The sequence below is a fragment of the Artibeus jamaicensis genome, unplaced genomic scaffold (genome assembly GCF_021234435.1).
Source record: "Artibeus jamaicensis isolate MK-2021 breed Jamaican fruit bat unplaced genomic scaffold, CSHL_Jam_final contig_519, whole genome shotgun sequence".
Lineage (NCBI taxonomy): Eukaryota > Metazoa > Chordata > Mammalia > Chiroptera > Phyllostomidae > Artibeus > Artibeus jamaicensis.
Genome location: NW_026521871.1, coordinates 24,938,045 through 24,959,179, shown reverse-complemented (window position 1 = coordinate 24,959,179; position 21,135 = coordinate 24,938,045). Strand labels below are relative to the sequence as shown.

The following is a 21,135-nucleotide window of genomic DNA, read 5'->3' as shown; positions in this document are numbered from 1 at the left end:
ACCTCAAATTCCTGCAGCTCCCTGATAAAATAATCCCTTATGCTGAAAAAAGTTTTTGTTTCTTTATTCTTATACGTTTCTGTTCTTCGTTTGTATCCCTTACCCCTACTTTTTACTGAATTTTGGTAGGTTAGGTTTAGGGTAGGCAAAAAAACAACCAAATAAAAAACAGAAGCTGTGTATTTGTGAGAGGACAATTTGGGAAATACTTTTCTGGAATTTCCTGGAATTTATTATAATTTTAACATAGTACATATTTTATAATTTTAAAAGTCACCTGCATACTTAAAATTTTAACACAAGACCTAAGGTAGAGATAATGTTCAAATATCTAGCATAGGTGTTGACTGTGGGTGTGTTCACTTTCAAAATTCATTGAGCTGTTCACTTACATGTACGGAAGAAACTTGCCAAGTTCGACAGTTCTGGAGTTAGAGTCATTCAGCAGGCTTTAAAGAACAACCCAGAAAGTCAGAGTGGTAGGACTTAGGAGCTGAGATTGAATTTGGGGACAAAAAAAGGTGGTATATTTGACAAAGTTGTTTTAAGACAGATACTTTAGATGATTTCTCTTTAAATTCAATAACAACTGTTTGTTGGTGAACAAAAATTTAACACAGAAAAAGTACAATTTCTTAAGCATCACTGAAATTAAGTCGATTGAGATTTATTACTGGAATACAACAACGAGGTTAACACACATTGTTCAAAAGAAATTTTCTACCTGGAGAGCATAGGAGTGAATATCGTGTATTAAAGACCACTCATCTAGATAGAGTTCCACTAACTTGAAAAGTAAAAGCAAGGTTAGGCAAGAGTTGGGTGAGGTCAAAAGAAAAGACCAACAACATCAACAGTAATGTGTTTTGGCAGAACACAAATAATACGCTTACAGATTTTGGTGATGGTTTAAAAGTAGGCAGCTATGGAAGGCTTAAAGTGTTTGGTTGTTAGCTGGAAGTTTAACTCCTCCCAAAAGCATCTGATAAATTTTGTTTTCTTTTATATTAAGGTGTGTTGATATAAAATTAGCTGCATGTTTTTAAAATGTAGAATGTGATAAATTGATATGCACACACTGTGAAATGACCACTGCCTTCAGATCAGGGACAAGACAGTTCTTACCAACCCGATTCAACATGGTGCAGGAATTCCTACCAAGCACGGCAAGGAAAAAGGGAAAAGAAAAGGCACGCAGGTTGGAAAGAAGGAAAACTATTCCCAAAGACATGAATTTCTATGTGGAAAATGCTGTGGACTCATCAGAAAAGCTAGAGCTAATCAGTGAGTTAAGCAGCGCCACAAGATATTATAGAAGAATGAACTGCATTTTTAGATAGTAGCAGTGATCAAGTGGAAATTGCAATTTTAAAAACTACCATTTGCAGGAGCTCAGAAAAAAATGAAATATGTAGAAATCTCTGAAAATAGGTGCAGGATCTATATGTTGAAAACTACAAAACACTGATAATGAAAGCAACCCAGGACCTAAGTAAATGAAGAGGTATATATTATGTTGAAATGTCAGTTTTCCCCAAGTTGTTTACAGACTCAATACAGTCCTAATCAAAATTCCAGCATGACTTTTGGTAAATATGAGTACAGGTGTAAATATCTGAAACCTCTTTCTTTAGATATAGATCGTAAAATCTCTTGGAAAGGCAAGGGAACTAGAATAACCAAAGCAGTTTGGGGGGGGGGGAGAAAACAAGGTTGGAAGATTCACAATACCTGCTTTTAAGACTTAACGATAAAAGTAATGCAATCATGACAGTGTGCTGTTAGCAAAAGGATAGCACATGTACGTGAATAGAACCAAATAGAATCTAGAAATAGACTCACACCGAAATGGCCAGTTTATTAATAAAGATGCAAATGCAGTCCAGTGGAGGAAAATGGTCTGTTCAACAAGTGGTGGTGTAGGGGGTGGGGGCAGGTAGAAGAGGGCAAAGGGGAAATAAATGGTGATGAAAGGAGACTTGACTTTGGGTGGTGAACACACAATTCAGTGTACAGATGATGTGTGATAGAACTGGACACCTGAAACCTATATAAGTATTAACCAGCATCACCCCAATAAATTCAATTAAAATTTTTTTTTAATTTTTGGCATGGTAACAGTTGCCAAAAAATTACTTTTAACTCTATTTCATACCTTAGACAAAAATTAACTCAAAATGAGTCATAGACCTAATATAAAAGGTAAAACTATAAACTTTTAGAAAGAAATGCAGGAGAAAATCTTGGAGATCTTAGATTAGGCAAAGAGTTCTTAGATGTGACACTAAAAATATCATCTAGTAAAGGCAAATGGACTTCATCAAAATCTAAAGCTTCTACTGTGTGAAAGGCACTATTCAGGGAATGAAATGACAAGCCCTCCACTGGAGATCATTTACCTGACCAATGGCTTGTGTTCAGAAGATATAAAGAACTCTGAAAACTCAACAATAGAAAAGACAGTCTACCAAACATAAAAACTGAGCAAAAGATATGAACAGACACTCCCCAGTGAAATTTTTCTACACATCACTTGGTATGGCTATAATTTTTAAAACAATAGACAACACAAGTACTAGCAAGGATGAAGACAGCTGATGGGAATGCAAAATGATACATTTTGGAAAATAGTTTGGCACTTTCTTAGAAAGTTAAGCATGTACTTAGTAGACAACCTAGCAATCCCATCCCTAGACATTCATTCATGCAAAATGAAAATCTGTGTTCACACAAAAACCCGTATGTAAAAGTTTATAGCAACTTTATTTGTAATTACTGAAAACTAGAAACAAACCAAACATCCCTTCAGTGGGTAACGACAATACAAACTGGTATACCTACAGAATGGAATATCAGTCAGCAGTAAAAACGGACAGATGCTGATACAGGGTTCCAGGGCTTGAAGGCCGGGGAAGAATTTGACTGTCAAGGGACAGCGTAGGAAAATTGCGGGGAGAGAAGAGGTAGAACTGCTGTGTATGTTGAATGCAGATTGTAATGGTCATTTTAAGACTCCATACATTTTTTCAAGTAAAACTAACACTGAAAGAGTGAATTTTACTATATTTAATAATTGTATTGTTGGTTTTTACAAGAAAAAATTTTGTTGGGATTGTGGTTATATTGAATTTGTAGATCAATTGGAGGAGAAGTGATATCTTAGTATTGAGTCTTCCAATTTATGAATATAGTATCCTATCAATTTAAGTTTTCTGTAATTTTTCTTAGCAGTGTTTTGTAGTTTTCAGGTATTCGTAGTATGTAGGTATTACACTTCTTTGGTCAAATTACTCCTAAGTATACCATATTCTTGATGCTATTGAAAGTGGTATTTTTTAAAAGATTTTATTTCTTTATCTTTAGAGGGAAAGGAAAGGAGAGAGGGAGAGAAATATCAATGTATGGTTGCCTCTTGTGTGTCCCCTGCTGGAAACTTGCCTGCAACCCTGACTGGGAATCGAACTGTGATCCTTTGGTTCTCAGGCCCACGCTCAATCCACTGAGCTACGCCAGCCAGGGCTGAAAGTGGTATTTTTTAAAAATTTATTTCCAATCACACATTGCCAGTATATAGAAATACAGCTTTTGTATACTCACCTTTGATCCTGCAGTCTGGCTAAACTCACTTTTCATCTTTTTTGTGGATTACTTAGAATTTTTTACAAATGATGTCATACGTGAGTAAAGACAATTTTACTTACTACTTATAATCTATATGCTATTGCATCATTTCTCTTGTGTTATTGCTCTAGTACAACTTCTATACAGTGAGTAGAGGTGGTGAAATTGGACATGTTTGCCTTATTCCCAAAGTTAAAGGAAAGGCATTCAGTTGTTTATCATTAAATATGTAAGGTGTGATCTTTCATACCTTTATTAGGTAGAAGAAATTCCTTTCTCTTCCTAATTAGTTGAGAGTTTATATCATGAGTGGATCTTAGATTTTTTTCAGTCAATTACTTTTTTGGCATCTATTGATATGTTTTTGTTTTGTTTTAGTTTGAATAATATGGTGAATTCTACTTACTGGGTTTTAGCTATAAAACTAATCTCGAACGACTCCCACTTGGTCATTATGTTTCATCCCTTACATATATTGTTGGATTCAATTTACTGAAATTTGGTAAGGAATGGTTCACATCTCTGTTCACAACAGAGTTTTCTTGTGATGTCTTTGCCTGGTTTTGATCATGGGGTAATACTTTCCCCAGGGATAAGGTAGAGATGCTCCTTCAGTTTTCTGCAAGAATTTGTGAAGAATTGCTATTCTTTCTATTTAAAATGTTGGTAAAATATACTAGTGAAGCCATCTGGGCCTGGCATTTCTTTTGTGGATAGGTATTTACCTGTAAATTCTGTTTCTCTCTCTATATAGGACTACCCAGGTTATCTCTTTCTTCTTGAGTGAGCTTAGGTATTATGTGTCTTTGAAGAAATTTGTCCATTTCATCTACATTTTAAAATTTGTTAGCATAAAATTGTTCGTAATATTGTCTTACTATCTTTTTAAAGTTTGTAGTATTCTTTGCAGTGTCTCATCTTTTATTCTTTATTGGTGATTCCTTTTTTCATGATAAGTCTGACTAGAGGTTTATCAATCTATAAATTTTCTCAAAGAAGCAGCTTTTGGTTTCATTGATTTTTTTTTCTCCCGTTATTTTTCTATTCTCTCTTTCAGGGGTTGGCAAACTGTTTCTACAAAGAGCAAGACAGGTATTTTAAGTTTTGCGGGCTATTCAGTCTCTGTAGCAACTGTTCAGCTGATCTGGCCTGAAAACAGCTATAGCCAATACGTAAGCAAGTAGACATGACTGTCTTCCAATAAAATTTTATTTACAAAAACAGGCCATAGGTTGGATTTGGCCCACAGGCCATAGTTTGTCAGTTCATACTCTATATCTTTGATTTTCAGTTGTTCGTGTGTGTGTGTGTGTGTGTGTATAGTTTTTTTAATATATATTTTATTGATTATGCCATTACAGTTGTTCTATGTCCCCCTTCATTCCCCTCCGCCCTGCACACCCCTCCTCCACCATCCCCCCCTTTAGTTTATGTCCATGTGTCTCAAGTTCTTAGATTCTATATTTCCCCTACTATTCTTGCCCTCCCCCCTGTCTATTTTCTGCCTACCATCTATGCTACTTATTTTCTGTACCTTCTGTCTCTTTCTTCTCCTTCCACTCCCCTGATGCTACCCCTCCATGTGATCTTCATTTCTATGGTTCTGCTCCTGATCTAGCTGTCCTCTTAGTTTGCTTTTGTTTTAGGTGTGGTTCTTAATAACTGTGAGTTTGCTGTCCTTTCACTGTTCATATTTTTTATCTTCTTTTTCTTAGATAAGTCCCTTTAATATTTTATATAATAAGGGCTTGGTGGTGATGAACTCCTTGAATTTGATCTTATCTGAGAAACACTTTATCTGTCCTTCCATTCTAAATGAAAGCTTTGCTGGATAGAGCAATCTTGGTTGTAGGTCTTTGGATTTCATGACTTGGAATACTTCTTTCTAGCCCCTTCTTGCCTGTAAGGTCTCTTTTGAGAAATCTGCTGACAATCTGATGGGAACTCTTTTGTAGGTGACTGTCCCCTTATCTCTTGCTGCTTCTAGGATTCTCTCCTTTATTTTAATCTTGGCTAATGTAATGATGATGTGCCATGGTGTGTTCCTTCTTGGGTCCAACTTCTTTGGGACTCTCTGAGCTTCCTGGATTTCCTGGAAGTCTATTGCCTTTGCCAGATTGGGGAAATTCTCCTTTATTATTTGTTCAAATAAGTGTTCCACTTGTTGCTCTTCCTCTTCCCCTTCTGGTACCCCTATAATTTGGATGTTGGAATGTTTAAAGATGTCCTGGAGGTTTCTAAGCCTCTCCTCATTTTTTTTGAATTCTTGTTTCTTCATCCTTTTCTGTTTGGTCATTTTTTCCTTCCTTCTGGTCCACTCTCTTGATTTGAGTCCCAGTTTCCTTTCCATCGCTATTGTTTTTCTGTGCATTTCCCTTCATTTCAATTAGTTTAGCCTTCATATGTTCCTCTAATTTGTGACTAAAATCAACCAGTTCTGTGAGCATCCTGATCACGAGTGTTTTGAACTGTGCATCTGATAGGTTGGCAATTTCTTGTTCACTTAGATTTATCGGCTCTGGGGCTCTGAGTTCTTCTTGAGCCATGTTTTGATCTGTTCGCGCCTGTTATGTATGAGAAGCGGAGCCTTAGGTGTTCACCAGTGCGTGGGCCACCCAGGTTGCTGGGTTGTGATGCTGTATGTGGGGGCGGGGTCAGAGAGGGGTGATAGCAGTCCCTTCTGCTGCTTCTCGCTGCTGGGCCCTGCACGATCTGTCTCACTGCTTGCTCCTTCACCTGGTTTATTTGCGCGTGAATGTGTGATCGAGATCAGCCTGCTGCCTTGCGCCCTCAGTGGGTCCACCCGTTGCTTCTCCACACATGGGATTCATCCTTGGCTGCCTGGGTTGCATGCCTGGGTCAGTCCAGTGGGTCTTTCCTGCCCAACCCTGCTCCGCTGCTGGCTCTGCTCCTCTTACCATTCTGGCTGAGTGGTTCGTTGTTGTCAGACTTCAGTATAGTTCAATTTTCTGTGTTTTGGCTGCGTTTTTGTTACTAAAACTTTGTTGTTTTTAAACTTGGTTGTGCAAGAAGGTACAGTGTTTCCACCTACGCCTCCATCTGGTGGAAGTCTCCTGTATATAGCTTTTATCTCTGCTGTCTGTATCATGTAAAACTGGCTTGGCCTACAAACTGATAGATCTCTTTAAGATTTGATTTCTTGTCTCCATAGGAATATTTACAGTAGGGGGTGTGTAGGCTTCAAAGTAGAACTGTAGTTCACTCTGCCATACTATACAAGCCTGAGTATGTGTGGGTATATTTTAACACTCTGAGAAGGGGACTCACTCACTTATTTTGCTGACCCAGCCTTTTCTGAGGAATATGTCCATAAATCCCCCCTTATATTCTGTCTTAACTGGGTAAGAGTGGGGTAGTTCAAAAAGGTGTTTATCATTCATTTTGTCCTCTTCCTAGGAATACCCAAGTCATGAAGCCCTTAAAATTCTTATCCATGGTTAGAGTCATTTCTATTATTTCCTCTCAGGTGCTCTGGCCAACTCACAGGGCTGAGTCTTTCTGGTGAGAGATAGGTGGAAAATTGAGAACAGGAGAGAAAGTAGTTATGATTCTTCCACATGCCGCCCTGCCCACCTCTCAGCCAGGCTTTCCTTCTGTTCCCATCACTTGCCTGCACTCTCTGCAGTTTGGTTTTGTGTTAATCAAGTCTGGTAGCACCTCACTGATGAGGATCATCCTGCTGGCTTTTTCTTGGAAGGTGGGATTACTGTAAAGCTTCCTTTTCTGAGCCTTTCTATAATCACATGAAGAGAGAGCAGAACTAGAAGAGTCTTTATTTTGCCTTCATCACTGAGGCCGATCGTGCCAGGCATGGACTGCAAGAATGTTAGGACATAGGCTGGGAAGGAGGGAGAGAGGAGTGGATACTCACTGTATGCAATCACCCAACGGGACTAGAATGTAGGATGAGCAATCATCAGTTACATGAGTCTGATATCATCTTGAACTTGAACCTCCTAAAAACAGTTGACTGTCAGCTCTTTTCCAAACTAATTACTCCTGTGAATTCCATTTGTTATGCTCATGTTTGTCCCCTCATAGGATTGTTCCCATAAGAGACTCACCAAGAGTGTGTACCCATTATTATTAATTTTCTTAGGCGTAATGATAGGATTGTAGTATGTAGGAAAATGTCATTATTCTTAGTATATTCTAAAGTACTTAGAGGTTAAGTATCATGATAATTTTCAACTTTCTTTGGAATGGTTCAGAAAAAAGTAAAAAAATAAGCACTTCCACAAACAAACACATGCATGCACATACCCACACTCTTTAGAACAAATATGGTGCGGTGTTTATGATGTTGAATCTAGGTAGTAATGTATGCATAGGTGTTCATCGTACTGTTCTAAATTTCTCAAAATTTAGTGATTTTTAATAATAAAAAGGGAAGAAAATAGTCCCAACCTGTTTATTCCCCCTACTGCTTCATCTGTCCTGAGAAATTCAAGGGTGTCGTACCTGCCAAGACTTCTGACAGACCAGGTACCAGATCACTTGGACATCTAGCACCTTCCCCAGGTCATCTCTCTCCCACTTCTGGGGCATATCAAGGTCTCTTTGTCATGATTTATTTGCCTCTGAGGGTGTCTTCCTCTAGTACCAATGCGGTGGTTGTCCTCAAGATGTGTGTCCTGCCAGCTGGCACAGGCTCCGGTCTCCACGTCAAGCCCACTCTCAGAGGAAGAGACTGGCCGCATTAGCTGTCCTTCCACTCTCACAGCCAGACCCACAGGAGGCAGGATTAAAGTACAGGCGGAGGACTGCAGTAGGGATACTGAGCCAGTGCCGGCCTTAGCAATTCAACAGACATTACTAGGCACCTATAGTGTGCAGGCACTCCCCAGGGCATCGAGACGAAACACGAATAAGACGCGAGCCCGATCTTGGAAGGCTCCACACAATTACATTTCACTCACTGTGGTGTGACTGAGATAAAAACAGACCCAAGAAAGCACAAAGTAAGCACACTTGCTTGAACTGCAAGTCAGGGAAGCTTCTTGGAGGGAGTGACACTGAGCCCAGATCAGCATCAGTCAGGAATCACGCAAAGAAAGAGATGAGAGGTGGGGCGGGGGAGTCTGAATTCACATAATTTTCTCCAACTTCAGTCCACAGTTTGTTTTCCTTCTTTTCCTGTAATAGGTTTCAGAAAAGTCGAGTGCATGGCTAGTGGGCAGGGTTCAGGCCTTTCCCCAGAAGAGCATGTGCTTGTGAGCAAGTAGCATTTGGAAAGAGAGGGAGGGGACTTGGAACACTTCAGAAGCTTGCCCCAAAGACACTGCCTCTTTGAAGAAACCTTGTGGGACAGTCACAGGAGCTTCTTTTAGGAATGGAGTGTTTGAGAAAATAATAATAAATTGTTTTCCCTTTTATTTATGTGATAGCATGAACTTTAAGACATGTGTGCCTTTGCCCAGCAATGTCTTATGCCCAGAAATACAACACTGAAATGTTCGGGTTCCTCAGGCATTGTTACTCTTGTTGGCAGTGCGGCCAGGGGTGAGAAGTCAGGGCATTCAGACTGGAACCTGTAAGAATCCAATCTGGGAAACTGCCCAGATTCCTGAGAGAGCTGTCTTGGGACTTCAGAGTTTTCCTGATCGCTGGCCCTTTGTTCTTTTCCAGACACTGTGCATCCTAGCCAACATAGCAGATGGGACAACGGCAAAAGAACTCATTATGACCAATGACGACATCCTGCAGAAAATCAAGTATTACATGGTAGGCCTTGGTTTCCTTTCACTGCTCTGCACCAGCTTTGCATTAGAAGGCAGGGACTTCTAACAGATTCAAGGAACTCTCTTCTGTCTTAAAGAAAAAGAAATAAGAGCAAGTCCTAGAAGCTTCTGCCATTGGCAGTATTATCATCCACCCTACTTCCCGCCCTTGTCATCTAATTGCCTCTCTCTTACTCAGTGAAGACTTGGACATTCGGCTTTCTCCCAGAATCCCCCAATCCCTGCCTTCCCTCGAGGCTTTGATTTTATGTGGGTGAACCCTCTAGCCCTCTGGCACCTGTTCCTTGATCTGGTTACTACCAAATACATTTTGCCACTTACTTACAAATACTTCAGCCACCAACTCTTATGACAATACCCTTGATTGTATCACCAGGAATTGCTAGTTGCCAAAATGTGGATATCAACCACTCATCCTCTTTTCAGTCTGTCGATGTGGTGTAGCAAAGCCCTGACTGTGGGTGAACCTGTGTGCTCTTTGCTTGCCATGTCAGAGCCAGCAGCTGTAGAGAATGGCACAGAGCCAGGCCGACTGGTTCGTGCTAAATTCACATTTACAACCTGGAGAGGCACTCAGTACTGCCTGGCTCCCTCCTGTGATTCTCCAGCAAGCCAGCGCCCTCATTCTCCACAAGAATAGGTTCTTACCTTCCATTCTGTTTTATTTTTTTAAGATTTTATGTACTTATTTTTAGAGAGAAGGGAAGGGAGGGAGAAAGAGGGAGATAAACATCAATCTGAGGAACATCAATCCATTGCCTCTCATATGTGCCCTGACCGAGGACCTAACAAGAAACCTAGGCATGTGCCCTGACTGGGAATCCAGCCAGCAGCCTTTTGCTTTGTAGGGAATAGCAAGACTCAGTCTTGTTATTTTTGGAGATGTTCCTATAAAAATAAGAGTAATTTAAATCAGATAATCAGTAGTTGAAGGGACAAATACAAAATGTCTACCTATCCAATTATTGGCTGCTAGTGACCTGAATGTTTCCTAATAGACGTAAACCATAGCTTTAGCCACAAGCTTAGAATTGCCTCGTCAGTGTGGCCTGAATGGTAAATTACAAATGGCAGCTATGGCCTTAGAGATGTTTCATGTGGCCAGCCAGAGCGTGTCCAAAATTTGAAGGTAAATGTCGTGGCAAGGCTTCACTTTCAAGTTTGCCAGGTCCTCCATCATTTTTTATTGTCTTGAGTCTAATCCAGTCACTCATCATTGCTAACTTTGTGGCCCCTCAAGACATTTGAATTTGAACCTCCTGCTTCAAACTTTTAGGCTGTTGGGATTATTTATAGTATGTCACACACACGAAAATAATCTAAAATGAGATTACCTCCATTTTTATTTTTCTTTTTTGCATCAAATAGGGTCATTCACATGTTAAACTGCAGCTTGCCGCTATGTTTTGTATATCAAACCTCATATGGAATGAAGAAGAAGGTAAGAGATTAGTGAAATTTCTTCTGAAGAAAATTATGGGAAGAAAGTCCCGCTCAGGGAAGGCAGCAGCCACCCCTGAGATCCTGGGTGTAGAGGTGCGGCTCACCAGTCCCAGGCATCCAACAGCGTCACCTTGGGAAACTGTGGGAGGAGCCTGAGTCAGCCGACAGTTAACACTGAGCCCCCACCTTAGAGTCTACACTGTAGAAGTGGCAGTCCCTGCCCGTGAGAGAGCTGAGGAGGAGGACAGTGAGGCGCACTTGGAGAAGACGAGAGGTGAGAGTGAGTGAGAGGATAGGCCTTTCGCTGTGTGCAGAGGAACACTTATAAGGACCAGGGGCAAATCAGCTGAGTGGAGAAGAGGGTACCGTGGTGAGAAATGAGAACCGCAGTGTGGCTGCGAGGCGCCATCCTGTCAGGAGGCTTCTGTTGGTCAGAGGTTCTCCATGTTGGCTGGATATTAGAATCTCCTGGGGTATTTTGGCATCAAACCAGTTAGTTCAGAATCTGAGGAGTGGGCTCCAGGCATAAGTTTTTTAAAACTCCGCAGATGATTCCAACCCCCAGATACAGGAGAGCACTGGGCCTCAGTGCTGGGTTGGCTGCACAGAAGTCACTTGGTGGAACTTTTTAGAATGCGGACTTCTGGGTTCCACCCCTAGAGCTTCTGGTTCACTGGGTCTAGAGGGGGTCAGTACGTGAGTGAGTCACCGTAGCTCTTCAGTGGGGAGGAAAGACTCCAGGCGGATTACCCTGCTGAGCAACTGTATCCAGAACAAAGGAGGAGGAGGAGAAACTGGACTCTTAAGTACAGGCCCTAGAGTCCAAGTACCATCCAGGCACCAGGGAAACAAGGCTCTGCTCAGAAGGTTCTAATCTAGTTGGAAGATAGAACAGAGCTGTATCTGTTCTACCAGATAGTTAAGTTGGAACTACCACGTACTAATGAGATGCAGCACAAAGCACTGGGAGGTTAGTGGAGTGGAGGGAAGAGAAAATAAAGAGGAGAACAAGATCTGTGTGGGGTTGGAAGAACCTTGCTTGGTAAGTTCAGAAAGAAATGATAAAGCTGGAGTCTGATGACAGAGGACCTTATGCCAGGCTGGAGAATCTGACCTGAACCTGACAGTCCGTGGAGAAAATTATCAAGGAGCAGAACACGGGGTGGATTGCAGGAGGGAGGGTCTAGAGGCAGAGAGACTGGTCGGAAGGAACACTGTTGGAGCATCCGAGCAGGAGGGGTTCTGACTACACAACGAGGGGGAGGCCAGGCGGGTGGGAGGGTGGAGAGCGAAGGACACTAGCAGGCTCTAGATGGTTGACTGTACACCAAGGAGAGCAGCTGCCCGGGTCATGTGCCCAGTAACCTGTTAGCTTTAATCTCTTAGGTTCACAAGAACGCCAGGATAAATTACGAGACATGGGCATTGTAGATATTCTACACAAACTGAGTCAGTCACCAGATTCAAACCTTTGTGACAAGTGAGTATCAAAAGGGCCTTGCTTTGGGGCACATTGGATTCTTTTATGAAGAATTTGAATTGTTTAGTAATTAACATGGCCAAACTTAAAATCTTTTAGCTTCTTGGATTCCTTTTTTAATTTTCCATGAACCAACTATGACGTTTGAGTAAGAGCTAAACTAATAATTAGCAAATTAATAAAGATGCTCATGTTACTCTGAATTAACACGAGACTGGGCCAGCTTAGTAGGTATCTGGGAGGATCCAGAAGCTACTCCTTTCCATCCCTGTAATCATCAGAGTAGACATGCATGTGGCCTTTGGGAAAGCAGAAAGGAAGTTATTAATTAATAAAGCATTGACTCAAAACCTCACTGTGCACCTGTCATGTGCTGGCTTGGCTGCTGGGGATACAGCAGTGACAACTACGGAGTCCCTGTTGTCAAAGCGCTCACCCTTTAATGTGGGAGGCAAGAGTCATCTCCAGAGATTCCTCTAACCTCGAAATAGCCGAAGTTTCTTCCTTGCTGTGTACACTCCTCTGTAACACAGCCTTCACTGTTCAACTCACTTCTGTGCATACAGTGATGATACAAGAAACATCCACTCTTTTATTCTCTTACTCAGAAGCCCACTGTGGTTTGGCTCTGCCTTTCCCCTCCCCTACGTTCCCCTTCCTACCTTGTGTCCATCCTACCTGCCCTCTTCCAGTATGACACTTTCATGTTCCATCTTGATTTGCCATCTCAGTCCCCTCTCTTCAGAATCCCCCATTTATTCAACAGACATTTGTTCGTTTTGTAATACTAAGCTCTACAGGCACCATCTTAGGCATCAATGATATAAATAAAATTAGTGTAAGTCCTTGTCTTCGTGGCACTTACATTCTGGTACAAAAGACAGACAATAAGCAAACAACTGTGTAATGCGCTAGCAGGTAATGAGATGCACTATGACTAGAAAGCAAGTTGAGGGACTGGAGAATAAGAAAAGTTCTTTTCATACAGATTAGTCAGTAAAGGCGTATCTGAGGATGTGACATTTGATCAAAGACCTGGATGAAATGCAAGTCTGCCAGACAGATGTTTAGAGGAAGAGTGTTCCAGGCAGAGGGGCAGTAAGTTCAAGGGCTTGAGGCAGTAATGAGCTTGGCATGTTCAAGGAATAGCAGCAAGACCACAGGGGTTGGAGAAAAAGAGAAAGGGGGAAAGTGAGAGAAGTGGGCTCAGGGAGGTGGTAGGGAGCAAGTAAGGAGCCTCGTAGCCAACAGTAAGGACTTTGGATTTTATTCAGAGTTTAATAGGGAGTCATTGGAGAGTTTTGAGCAAAAGAGACATCTGATCTGAATTTTTAGAGGATCTCTCTGGGGGCTGTGTAGAGAATCATCTGTAATAGGGCAAGAATGGAAACGGGGAGAACAGTTCAAGGCTATTGTCATGTACATAAAAAATGAGGGTGATGGTGGTAGAAGTTCCAAGAAATGGTCAGATTCAGGATTTAATCTAAAGGTAGAGCCAACAAGGTTTGTTCAGGGATTTGATGTAAGATGTTTAAGAACGAGAGGAAAGAAAAATACCTATAGTTTTAGCCTGAGCAATTGCATAAGGAGTTGTCATTTACCAAGACGGTGAGGACTATAAGAGAAGTGGATGGGGGTAGAGAGAATCAAGAATTCTTGTTTGGGCATGCCAGCTTTGAGATGCCTGTTAAATAAACAAGGGACTTGGAAGAGTGGGGCTGCACATACAAGTTTGGATGGTATATAAAACCACAGAGCTTGATGAGGTCATGGAGGGAGAATAAGAGAGGAGAGAAGATAGGAGAGCTAAGGACCATGTTCTGGGGTCCTTGAACATGTAGGAAAAGATGTGCAAGATCAGCACAGGAATGGAAGAAGTACCCATGAGGCAGGCAGAGAGATCAGGTGCATAGGTGTCCTGGAAGCAGAAGAGAATGCCTAAACAATGGCCATTTATCCTTCAAAACTCCAGTAAGTCTTGCCTGATCTATTTTCCACTCTAACCCCCAGCCTGTGCCAGGGACCCCTTCTGTGCTCCCATTGCTCCCATAGAACATATCACACTGTGTCATAGTTGACAGCCTGCTTGTCTGATCCACCAAAGGGAAGAGGCACTTGGTAATAACTCTTCCTTGAATGAATGTCTGTGCCAGACTGGAGCACACAGAGCTGGGCCTGTGCCTTCCTGAAGCTTATAGTCCAGTGCATTAAGGAAGAGGGAGACATCCCTGAGTAACTAACTATAGCTCAAGGCTGCCGAGGGTCTCATCAAAGGCAAGTCAAAGCCAGCCGTGAAGTGAAGGCTAGACTTGAGCTGTACCTTGAGGGCCTCCACTTCTACCTCCACAGCAGTAGTAATAGTCGCAGGCTTAAATGATGGGCTCTATCAGTCCATCCCTGCCAGCCAAGAACCAGATTATTCCCTGAGTAGCACTGTTACGTTTGTTCAGAAATGATTGCAGTTCTGCTTTCAGTCACCTTTGGGATGACCTGGAACACTACAAGAGGCCTCACCAGCATGATGTAGGATAGGTTTGAGCCCTGGCCTACATGGCTTAGACCAGTCTGGTATTGTTCAAATTTGTATGGCACATAAGTTTTCAACAGTTGCTAAACTTAAACCTCTAGAATAAAGGCCTGGACTACCCTACCTAAGTTCATCTAAGGAAAGATGACCTTGCTTCCTTAGATACTAATAGATAGCACAAACAATAAGGGCACAGTCTCAGCTAACCTTTGAGAAAGATCCAGGTGTCTGAATTGGCAGTTTTAAAGAGTAATACAGAGTTTTGATCAAAACCCTCTTGTGGATATTCCCACCCTGTGCCACAGTAAAGCCTATTATCTAAAGTAGACATGTCTCAGGTTTCTTCTGTTGTTAAGGCTTCGGGAGCCTTTGACTTTCAAACACAGGTGAGGAACTGTTGCTGACCAGCCCTCTCCACCCCAGGCCCAGAGGGCATCAGGTTTTTGGGGGAGAAGTGGATGGTCATTCGGGGTAACATGACATCAATCATAAACTCCTTTCTGTAGGAAGATTTCCTTATAGAACCCAACTCACTCATAACTTGGAGACAGTCTTCTGATGGGTTGAACTATTATAACTATTATCTTTATAGAGTCTTAGATAATTGCAAGAATATCCCTAAGTATACTACTTTTAAAACTGTAGATCATATCTATTACTTTGCCGTATAGAAACCGCATGTGAGTCCAGCTTATTGCATGCCCAATCTACTTGCTTTCAACAGCTAATAGTAACTGAAAATGTTAGCCTTTCCTAGTTAACATAGAAGGGAAAGCCATTACTAAAACCTGACTTCCTAATTCCCACAATTGCTGTGTCTTTAGAAACTTTGCTAAGCTCATAACAGGAGTAGTAAGGGAGGCCTCCTCAGCCCTAGCTCCAGTCACTGCCCACGTCATACCTGATCCTCTGCAACTAGTGAGCGTGAGTGTTCAGGCACCATAATAAACACACACCCCATGTCGATCAGTGTCATCGTCAGGAGAAGATGCGATGAGACTGTAACCAGTTTTGAGGCATTGGAACCATGATGCTGCCCCTTCCCATGAGCTCTTAGCCCTTCCACGCACCTTCTAATCAGCACCTAAACACCTTCCTGGGTCAGTTTTTAGTTTCACAAACCTTCGGTGTCCTTTGCAGTGTTCTGTAGCACTAGATAAAAGCTGCATGGCAATAGGCCATGATTCCAGATCCGCGACAACTATATGCCAGTGACAGAGGAAAACTACAGTGTCACTGGGCTGCAGCAGATCTGAGAATGAGTGCAGCCCTTTCTGAGAACCCCAGGAAGGGGGATGCAGCCAGCTGGGTTGGACGTGTCCTCTGACTGCAGACTTCTGCCCCATAGGGCAGGTGCCCGGCTGGCCTCACCCCAGTGCACTTTGGGAAATCTAACGTTTTAGACTTTCCCCACTACCATCTTTAAGCCCCAGGTTTTTCCCCTCATTTATACTTCTGAGATGATGACCAAAGGAACTTTGTGATTTCAGGGCCAAGACGGCACTGCAGCAGTACCTGGCGTGACTCGAGCACCCTGGGCACCTGTGAGCATCCCACGTCCTTGTTAAAGGAAGTACAGGAACTAGCCTCATTTGATTCCTTCTATTTGCACAAGTCACCTTGGACTGCAGGGAGCTGTTTTGCAAAAGCAATTTGGTAGGCTTAGATCTCAAATTCATCTTGAGAACATATTTTTGAGGTAGTAATTTCCTCAGAGGACTATTGTGTTTTGTTTTGGTTTGGTTTTTTTCCCGAACTACCTGGACTCTTTATTAGAACAATCGATCGTTTTCCTTTGGACCTACAATTTTTTGCCTATGCTGCAGCCACTTTGGGAGTGAGAATGAATGTGTCTGTGTGCACACGGTTGTGTGTGTGCGTGTGCATGTGGGTCAGGATGAATGGATGTGTGAGGGGGGTATCTTAAAATTTTCTTTTCTTATTTTGTGTGAAAATCTCTTTTCTACAGATTTTCCAGGGTTTAAGCATTGCTTGCTGTATAAAAAAAAAAAAAAACTTTACTGAATTATATACAGTTTGAATGAAATGTTATTTTAAAAACAAAACAGTTGTTAAGTGTTCCATAAAAGTTATGTTGAATTTTGGTCAGATGAATATTTGTAAGTAAAAAAATATATGCATTTCTGAACCTCAATTTACATAGATTTTCTTTATAAAAGAACAAAAAAATTTAAAAAAAAAAGAAAAAGGAAAGGTTGGCTATCGTTGGCCTGAGTAACAGGCATAATACATGGTGCTGTGCAAAATAGTAAGCTAGCCTCTTACTGCCGTCAGTATCGGCCTGGCTCAATAAGCTCTCCGACTTCAAGTCAGACGTACGGGGTGGAGTACAGTAAGGGGACAGATTCAGCTTAGGTCTTTTGAAGCATCAAAGGGAAATATTAACTACTGATAGTGAAAGCCCAGCCATAACCCTGGTTCCTTGGCAGGAACTGGGCACCCAGAGCCTCTCAACTGCCCTCAATTCTGTCATGGGTGTAGCAGTTATCTGGCAAGAGTTAGAACCAGTCATAGAACCTTATGCTCAAGCTTATCACATCCTGGAAACAGTGTCGGGTCGCCTCGTGCTTCCTGAAGCAGCATATATCACTATGAGATTTAAAAATGTTCTACACACCCATTTCTGGAAAGAAGCCAAAAGCAGGATAGTTTAGAAAGCTGTTTTTCTCTGCGAGATGTGGCAAATTCCATACTAGTCACTCAGGACTGCTGTTGAGTGCCCTTTTGGAAAATGATAATAGAAATTATAGTGAGAGATGTGGCTAAGACTGTTTCCTGCAAGAAGCCAAAAGCACTGAAGTTTGAAAGAAAGACAGGGACTCTCCCCAGGAGGACTGAAGATAAGCTCTTTTCACGGCGAGTACTGCTTAGCCCTTCTGCACCCCTTAGCTTGGCGTCTGCTCCAGCCACTGGGTCAGCTTCAAGGTGAACTCAACAGAGGTTGCTCTTGACTGTTTGAAGATAGAACCAGCCTTCCTTTCCCTTTGTTAAAGAAAGTCAAAGGCACTGTGGTCAGGAAGTGTGGTCTGTGGCCCAGAAGCTGGCCATGAGTGCCTGCCACATCACCACCCTGTACCTTCCTTGGAAGACTCCAATGTGTCTGGTTGCAAATGAATGTTTTTAAATGTATTTAATGCAGTTCTTCCTGTTCTCAACATGACCACCCAAGATTCAAACACAGAGATTTCTAAGTTGTTCTTTTTTCAGACCAATTTTAATTTAAAAATCGATCACAACTGGCACTTGGGTTTTGTGCAGCTATCAGTGTGCGAGAACACCCTTGGTTGGCATTTGAGACACAAAACACTATAGAGTTGGTATTTCAAAGTACCAGGTAATAAATACAAGGAAACCAATAATGAATTGCTGAGACAATCCTGAACCCAGATAGCATCAGAAAGCTAAAGGCCCAATGAATACTTTCACACTTCAACTCTGTGGATAAATCTTGCCTGTGGCTATAAACAGATGGTCAAAGAAAAAGTGCTTTACTATAATTAACTTCTCTGATTTGAATGAAGGAAAATGTATTTATTAAAACAAAGCTGTTTGCTGCTCTACACAGGTGCAGTGTTCAGTCAGCAAGGAGGAGGGAGGAATGGGGCGTGATCTTGTGTCTTCACCCGAGTTCGTAACTAAGCTTCTCGCTCTGTCTAATACTGCATTCTGTTTCTCCTTTTGTGCCCTGATTGTAACCCAAAATTTATGAACTAGAAAAGAATGTCCAATTTCATAAGTTGCATTTTTTTCCTTGAGCACTTTATGCAGAACAACACATGTTCTTCTGGTAGTGTTTGGATGATATGATTTTAACACATGCTAATAAAAGCCAAGAAAGACCATGGCAATTTCTATAAAGGAGTCTGTTTTCCAAATATCTAGAACATTAGGAAACATTAGAAGGTAGTGTGTACTGGCTTCTGCAACCTGTGATTTTTGGTGAATAAGAAGCCAGAAAGTGGCTTTGCATTTCAGAGGGGGTGGCTGGTGCCCAAGGGTCAGTATAGTTTCTGGGGGCCTCTGTGGCAGTCTGGTGGCCCCTCTCTTCCTGGCCTCCTGAAGGCCCGAAGACCCTTTCCCGGTGGCCACTCCCAGCCACCAGGATCTCCCCAAAGTTGTGCCCCCCCCCCCCGACCTCTCCTCTTCCCCTGAATGTGCAGCAGCTGTCCCTCTGCAAGGATCCACAGCCCCTTTACACACTGTGCTGCCTTCTTTTCCTGGTCTCTAAAATGCAGACACACATCTCCTGTCTCTTGGTCTCACTAAAAATAGAGAGAAAGCCCAGGATCCCTGCCCCAGAGCACAGAGGCAGGGGCGGGGTAGGGACGGTGAGGTGATTGGCAGGAGAGGGAATTCCCCTGTCATGGGGGAAACTTGGAATTGATGCCTGAGAAAGGAGAGGAAAGGGGGGCTGGCCCTGACGGAGGCCCTGACAGAGATCCGACAGGGAGCAGTCCCAACACCTGGCACCTGGGGTGGAGGCTAGTGTTGCCCCAGCCCCTTTGTACTGACTTTCCCTCATTGCTGAGTGAAGAGGCACATGTCAGTTCCCAGCTTGAGAAAAGTTGTAGTCCATGACCTAGCTTGAGAGAAAGCTGAGGGACACCACCCGCGCCCGGTCAAGGGCCATGTGTGGCCTACCTGAGCCATCTGCCTTTCCCCCCGTCTCTGCAGCCTCCGGCTCCTGACCTTGTTTGCCAGGCAGGCCACCCTCCTGCCCAGCGGAGGGCCAGAGCTCTTAAAAGGAGCCACCTTCCTTAACTTCCTGGGGCTGGGCCTGCCCTCCGCCCTGTCAGGTACTCACACCAGGAGCTGAGAGGCTTTAACACCAAGTGGTGGCTTCACTGCCAGCGGGTCCCATCCTCAGAGACTGGGCTGACATTCTAGCCACTGTCCAAAACGGACCCTGCTCCACCATCACCACCCCCACTCCTGTTGTGAACCTTCTGGGTTCTGAGAAAAACACCCCACTCTAAAAGAAGGAAGGGTATGTCAACACTCCTACTCTGGCCTCTCGCCTAGTGCCCCCCAAGTTCTCTGTCCTGCCCTGCCCCACATACCAGCACCCATCATCCCCAACCCCAGGCCCACTTCTCTCACCTATCCCCCCTCCCTGCCTGCTTTCAGAGGCTTTGGTCACTCCATTCCTCTCTCCAGTGATGGCAGATCCTGGCCTTCCAGCTTCTGGGAAGATCAGGCAGCTGTCAGCTGGGTGCCCCCACCCCCAGTGCAGCTTATTCAGAGCCACACATCACCCGTGGTGTGGAAGACCAGGCGTAGGGCTCTAGCGTTTGCCAGCTCTGAGGTGGGCACAGAGCAGTTGAGTTCCCCCTCTTGAGCTCACTCACAAAGGGGAAAGCACAGCCCCATGGTGGGCTGGAGTCCAGGGGTGGGAAACAGTGGAGTCGACTTCCCTACCATCCTGCTGGGGGTGGGCTCCATTGTTTCACACGGGGGTCTGCGTGCAATGGGCACGAGTGTTCCCATCACAAGGGGGCTCTGGTCTCCACTTTCGTGAAGCCCAACTCGCCCCACCCCATCTCCAGCGCCAGCAGAGTGCCTTACGCTCTGGGCCGCGGAAAGAGTAATGCCCCTGACAAGAGTGGTCTTCTGGGCGCTCACTCCCCATTTAAAGAACTTCAAGTCAGAGGAGCAAAGTTCTTTGGAGAAAGCCAGCAAAGGAGAAGAAAAATTGCTGACATTCACCTCGTGATGTAGAAAACCACAGCCTTTTGCTCAGTCAGAGAGGAAAGGTTCTGCCTGGGCTCAGTGAACTTACAACCAGACGGAAGAGCACACTGGGAAGAGGGAATGGCCGTGCATGTTGATGCTCATGGGGCGAGAGTGGTCACTTTGTACTGGAAACCTGTATCTCTCAAGGACGCGACCATGGAGGGGCAACAAAACCAAGTGATTTGGTGAAAGCTGGAGGCAACAACCTGGGTCCGTGGGTCCGTGAGGAGCTCTCAGCTTTTAAAACTAGGCTTTAGCCAAAATGAGGACCCAAAAAGATGGGGGTAGGGAGTGTCACGAAAATTCGGTGGACCCTGGTTCCCAGTGGGATCCCAGGCACTGCTTCATGAACACACCCTGGTTTTCTGCAGAGACGCAGGTCTGGCGGCACCACAGGGCTGTGTGTGCGGCTTGGATTTCCAGCCCATCTTCACCTGCCTCCAAGTCAGTGTGCCCTGGTGCGTCACAGCCAATCCTGTGCACTGTTTTCAAGCTCATAGTTAAGCTCATAGTTTCCAGCAAGTTAAGCTCTAAAACTGTTTATTCAT

The 21,135-nt window shown here is 43.4% G+C and overlaps 1 protein-coding gene across 3 annotated transcripts in view; it reads left to right on the top strand.

Moving 5' to 3' along the window:
- The window catches only part of ARMC8 (armadillo repeat containing 8), a 100,973-nt gene extending 83,064 nt beyond the window's left edge, over positions 1-17,909 (top strand). For all 3 annotated transcript variants that reach the window (XM_037139435.2, XM_037139433.2, XM_037139434.2), the window contains 4 exons: positions 9,271-9,366; positions 10,752-10,824; positions 12,213-12,306; positions 16,324-17,909. In XM_037139435.2, the coding sequence (XP_036995330.1) occupies positions 9,271-9,366; positions 10,752-10,824; positions 12,213-12,306; positions 16,324-16,357 (297 nt within the window). In that variant the 3' untranslated portion in view covers positions 16,358-17,909. The remainder of the gene's footprint in view (positions 1-9,270; positions 9,367-10,751; positions 10,825-12,212; positions 12,307-16,323) is intronic.
- Positions 17,910-21,135: the final 3,226 nt, after the last annotated feature.